This window comes from Oppia nitens, unplaced genomic scaffold (genome assembly GCF_028296485.1).
Source record: "Oppia nitens isolate AA-2021 unplaced genomic scaffold, nextdenovo-longstitch-racon4-pilon3 scaffold4_pilon_pilon_pilon, whole genome shotgun sequence".
NCBI classification, from domain to species: Eukaryota; Metazoa; Arthropoda; class Arachnida; order Sarcoptiformes; family Oppiidae; genus Oppia; species Oppia nitens.
The window spans coordinates 1,740,740-1,747,346 of record NW_026533232.1 but is presented as its reverse complement, the minus strand read 5'-3'; the positions used below and the strand labels follow the sequence as shown (position 1 = coordinate 1,747,346).

General features: G+C 23.9%; 1 protein-coding gene across 1 annotated transcript; it reads left to right on the top strand.

Moving 5' to 3' along the window:
• The first annotated feature begins 619 nt into the window (after positions 1–619).
• Positions 620–6,175, top strand: LOC128960094 (uncharacterized). The gene is made up of 2 exons (XM_054306165.1): positions 620–992; positions 5,190–6,175. The coding sequence occupies exons 1-2, from the start codon at positions 620–622 to the stop codon at positions 6,173–6,175; spliced, it is 1,359 nt and encodes a 452-aa protein (XP_054162140.1).
• The last annotated feature ends 432 nt before the right edge of the window (positions 6,176–6,607 follow it).

Here is a 6,607-nt window from a genome sequence, read left to right as displayed (position 1 = left end):
TGTGATAAAACTGATGTAGATTTTGATTATATTATGTTTTATCGATTCACCTTGATCACATATTTTAACTAAAATCAAAACTCAAAATTTTTTTAATTTAAAACCTTTAACTATTAATTATTATAATAATGTTTAGTTTATTAGTAGTAATTTTATTTCAAAATCTATTAATAGTTAGAAATTAATAAAAAATATTTTTCTAATTAAAAAAATTCTATATTATAAATAATAATATCATAATAATAAACATTAAGTGGTTTTTAGTATTTTGTTTCATTTTTTTTAATCAAAATCTTAGTTTATATGATATTTTTTTATTACATTGTTATATTTGATAACTTTTATTTTAATTGATTTTTGCATATAAATGTCAAAAATAATAAACATTGTATATGTTTTTGAGTGATTCAAAATATTTATCTATCAAACAATAATCAGTAATATATTATTTATTTAGACTATGAAAACATTATTAACTATTAATATACTAATTGATTATTATTTTTTATAACATTATTTTGTTGTTATTATTATTTCATAATCATTCAAAATTATATTTATGTTGAAAATTTTGACTAAAAAAATGTCGAAAACATATAATATTAAAACAATGAAAAACATGTCAAATATAACGATAAGATCTATAAAAACATTATTTATTATACTATTGCTATTGATATGTAGTTATCAAGTCTACAAAATATGTTATCTATACCTATCCTACTGTACGACTACATCGGTAACCTATGACCAACTGTCCGATCTATCCCTACCGGGTATTACACTATGTTTTGACAAACAGTGGATCTTAAGAGATGATTACAAACAACAAATGCTAAAACAATATAACGCTTCAGTAAACAGTACTGATTGGAAACGACTGGTCAACTCCCTGTCCATTGCCGGCCAAATGAATGTATTGCTATCCATGGATGAGATATTTGGCAATTCGTGTCATGTATTGAAACCATTGGCTTTTGCCAGTAGATCAGGTATTTGTAGAAAATTAATTGTTTTTATTTTTATATATATTAACAAATATATCATTAAAAAAACAATAGTGTTATTTATTCACTATATTTTTTATAAAAAAAAACTATTAATAGACTTAAATATTTAGATTATTGAGTCTAAAAATATGATTAATTTGTTTACAATTTAATATAAAAATAGTATATTGATTTATACAATATACATCGTCTATTATTACTATTTGACATATCATCTAGGTACAATAAGTGTTACCAGTGATTGATGACATATCAATATATCTGACATATTGTTATTATTATTATCTAAATTTATATATATATATTATGCATATTTTTGATACTACAAATAAATATTTTAATAAAAAAAATATTTATAAAATTTATTAATAAATTACTAATATAAAAAATATTATTTTGTTAATTGACTATTTTATAATATTAAAAAATACTTTATTACCTAACCGGCAAACTTTTTAAATATATTTGACATTACAAACAAATAAAACCTTTGATAATATTGTATAATAAACTGTATTTTAATATGTCATCTGAAACTAATAAATCAGGTTTTAATATATTACTTACATATCATAGACTAATAGGAATAACATATTATAATTATGATTGTAAATCTATAAGAAATAAATCAAATTGGAAAAAATATTTATTATTTATAATAAACTTAATTATTTTAATAATAATACTAGGTAAATTTCTATATGAACAATTATTTGTATTTAATATTAACTCAATTAGATATGAATATTTTGGTCACTCTACTAGACCGTCATTGTTGACTATACTGGTATGTATTGGTTTATTTGGACGATTAGTTAATATCATAATTGCTTGGTTAGTATTGACACTGTATGGCAACAATATATTGACAATTATTATGTCAATTGTTAACACTGGTCATATTAAACAAGATAAAAACAGTGTTATAAAAATTATCATGGTACAATCAATTGTATCGATTGTCTCACCAATTAGTAATTTGCAAAATGCTAATTTTACTATATTATCATGGTATTACTACTTAATATATTTAATTGATGTTTTATCTATGAATATTAAAATATCGCTAATAAGTTTACTAACGTATTACAGTTTATGTGTTGGTCATAGTTTTAAATATTTTTTTAAACATAATGTTTGTGCAGAAAATGATTTAAACAAAACCTATAGATTGGTACTAAAAATTATTATTTTAACAAAAAAATTGGACAGTTATGTATCGTTTTATTTATTTTCTACCTTAATATTTAATCCTATATTCAATATTATGTGTTTCAGTGTTATATGTATTGATAATAACAAGTTTTTTGATATAATATTAAATGGTTTTGTGTATTCAATACTGGAATTGTTTTCAATTTGTTTGGTTTGCGATATAATACCCAAAAGTTTTAATCAACTATTAGACAGTATTAACGAGTTAGAGGCAAATCATAATGTATTACTAAAAACTGATAATAATGTTGTTATTTATAGATTGTATCAATTAAAAAATGAATTATTTTTTACGGCATTTAATTTTTATAAAATTAATTCAAAAACAATTTTATCACTAATGGCTCTAATATTAAGCTATTCAGTAATCATTATACAAACAACATAAATATCATAAATACTGTATAATCAATAATAATATTATTATTAATAATAATTGTTGTTAAAAATATCTAAGGCGTGGTTCACATATTACGTTCGCACTTGAGGGGAGGGGGGATTAGCCAAAACGAACTTTTGCGAACGAGGGGGAGGGGAGGGGTAGAGACTTTAAGAACGTTCGCATTTAGATAATATTTTAATTCTTGTGGTGTGGGGGGGTAGCGGTTAGGGACATGCGAACGTAATTTTTTTAAATGACTACATGCGAACAATTGCGAACATAGGGGAGGGAGGGGGTCTAGATTTCTTAAAAAGTGCGAACGTAATAAGTGAACAACGCCTAACAATTTTGATCAATATATATATTTGATTGATTACTTTATTTTTTAGATTATTAATATTATGTTTTTTTTATTTATTTCAATGTATGTGACCTAACAAAACAAACAATTTATATTTAAAATAAGTTATTTATAATTATTATTTTTACTTAGATTTATAAAAAAAAGTATTTACAATCATATAATATAGTATAATATATTTATATCTGCAATACACTTGTAAAGTATAAACACTTTATGTTTGAAAATAACTTTAAAATATCTATATTTCACTAAAATATAGCAATAATTTAATTATCAAATAGTCTTAAATTTAGCATTTTTGCCATTTATAGAAAGTATTCACTTTCTATATGTTTATTACTTTTCAAATAATTGCCGACTATTTTATGGGTTAAGTATTGCCTAAAATCCCTATATAAAGGTCAGCACTGACCTTACAATTCATGCTTAGATATACCTGTGCTTAACGACTGCAACATATAAACTAAATTGTAATACAATTTCATATTAAAATAAAATGTTTTAATAAAAATAAAATGTTTTAATAAAAATAAAATTAGTTTTTTTTAATCTATTGGTGCGTCAAATGAGTAAATGCCGTAAAATTCAACTAATGTTTTACACACTAAATTTTTAATTAAAGTAATGTTTTTTTATTAATATTTTAATGTTTAAATAGTGAAAACAGTAGATGGATTTAAATATCTATTGTGTTTATTTTTATATTAAGTTTATATAGCAATTTTTTTTAAAAATACAATAAAAATTATAAGAATATTGCGTTTATTAAAATAAATTGTAAATAAATTATATCAATATTTAAAAGTTATTGTAAAAATTAAAAATTTTCTAAAAATTGTTAATATGGAGCTAGATAAACTTATTTTGTATCATAGATTAACTGGTATAACTTATTTTAATTACAGTCCTAATGGCAATTGTAAATTATTTAAAAAATTACTATTACTTTTATTTAGTATAATATTGATAACAATAATATTGACAGTATTTATATTATTAGTTATCGATGCATTTTCAGTTGACAAAAATAAACTTGTTTATTTTAATAATTCACCAAAATCTACACTATTGTCTATAATGAAAATGATTGGTGATATTGGATATATTATTTCAGCAATAGTTGCCTGGCTAACATTGCTAATCTATGGCAATTTAATATTGCAATTATTAAGACAAAATCATAATATAAATGATGATAACTTGAAAATTGAACGCCAAATTGTTTGGAAAATTATTCTAGTTCAATTACTATTGTCCCAATTGACACATGTACCTGGTAATATTGTATATACATTAAATAATGGTCTCAAATTGTCTACATTGTTGTATACAATTTCCTTAAGCGTACTAACAATTAATACAAAACTATCGGTTATCAGTTTGATTGCCTACTATTCGCTGTGTGTATCAAATAGTTTCAAAAAAATTATTTCAAAAACAATGATTACTAATAATAATACTAAAAGACAAATAGATTTGTATGCTATATATAGACATGTTTTGCGAACCAGTATTATAACCAAACAATTGGACAGTTATGTATCGATTTATGTGTTTACAGATCTATCGTTTATTACCATCTATAATATCGTATGCTTTTGTGTAATATGTATACAACCGGACAAATCATTGGATATTATTTGCCTACAGTTAATGCATTTAATACCTCAACTGATAACTGTTTGTCTGGTTTGCGATATTATACCAAAAAGTTATAGAAAATTATTGACTGAAATAGAAATATATGAATCGGAAAATATTTTATGTTATAAAACAAACAATAATTATCATCAAATTATACAACGTTTGAATCAATTGACTGATGACTTGTGTTTTACAGCATTTAATTTGTATAAAATTAATACAAAAATAATATTATCACTATTGGCACTATCAATAAGTTATTCAGTTATACTTATACAGACAACTTAAATATACTGTAATATAATTTATATTTATTTTTTGTAACTTAAATTTTAAAAACTATATTTAAAAACATTTTATAAATATAACCCGTCATAATACTCGTATACATAACTACAGTATAAATAAATTATTAATATAATACAAAAATAAACATTTTTATTTAATAAAATTTATTTTTAATATTAAAACTATTATTTTTTTTGTATAATATATTATTATAAATTTTATATTATCATATTATTATATCGATATTTTAATTTTATAAACAAATTTTTAAAACAAATTTTATTAGGATATTACATCCCATGTCATACTATCACACCAGTCATACAGCGTATGGATTACCAGAATATGTGTTTTACATTTCTATCGCAACTATCAGACGAAACGGATGATCGTTATGTCATCCGCGATGACCTCATCTATAAAGACCACTTTAACGATCTGTTTCACGTTAGTATTGCCGGCCAAATCCCGTCGGTAAATATGATTATCCACTCGCGCTTCGAACATATGGTTAACACCGGTAAGAAACGAATGCTAAAGTTTGCGAACCGTCCGAAGACTGTCCACTACACGGAATACCATCAAACAGTTGTACACTCACTGCCGGCGCCCTACGAGACCAACTGCTATGACTATACGTTGATTGGTTACAAGTCTCGGCTGGACTGTATCGAGAACTGTCGGGTAGAATGGATGGCCGACTATGTAACGGGTTGGCCAGGAAACTATATGACCGACAATTTGACCAGCGATGCCCTGATTGTCAATATGTATGAATTGTTTCACGAAAACTATACATTGGATGCTGTCTTTGGCGATCACTGTCGCCGAGAGTGCGGCACTTGTATCGAGTGCTGTCTCGCCTATTACGATGTCTTTCAATCGGAACACAACTGTGAGGACATTAATGAGTTTATTGTTGTCCTCTCACCGCCCGATTTGCGGACACTTATCATAACTCATACGCCTAAGCTATCGTTTGAAGAGTTTGTCTCATTAATCGGCAGTTTGGTTAGTCTATGGTTTGGTGTGTCCGTAATTATGTTGACCAACTCGACGGTCGACTTGTTTGGCCAGTATGTGGTCGATAGAATTTTCCGATCAAATCGGTCAATGCCGACACCAAATGATGATAAATATGATGATTATTGGAGACAATTATATGGCAAATATGGTGGAGACAAATGTAATAGTGTTTCAATGAGAAGAAAATGGTCGACAATTATTAGGGACAACCGTTTGTATCAAAATGATTATCGTTACAAATATTAAGTATTATTATTACTTTTATGTTTATTATTATTATTTTATTTTATCTTATAATTTAATGATTATGTTATTTTAATGTCAAAGTATATATATTTATATAGTAATGCATTAAAATATATTCATATTTTTATTTATAGTAAATTTTTATTATAAAATATATTCTATACATTATATTGTATGAAAAAAATCAATAAAATTGTTATTAAAAAAATAATCAATATCTTAATTGTATTGTTTAAGTAATACTTGCTATTTTAAAAATATTTTTTTTATTTTAGATAAAATTACCTAAAAATGTTCACATATATGATAAAAATAGACAATTAATTGTTAAGTAGGTTCATTCATATTATTATCATATAATCTATTAAATTATTTTATACTGCATTATTATATATTAATTATTAATTAATTTAGTAGTAAAATAGTAAATTT

What these genes read in the sequence shown, in the direction of transcription:
- LOC128960094 (XM_054306165.1), top strand. Translation starts at nt 620, where the DNA reads ATGTCAAATATAACGATAAGATCTATAAAAACATTATTTATTATACTA. An exon ending in GGCTTTTGCCAGTAGATCAG is followed by an intron (nt 993 to 5,189) that starts GTATTTGTAGAA and finishes AAATTTTATTAG; the next exon opens with GATATTACATCCCATGTCAT.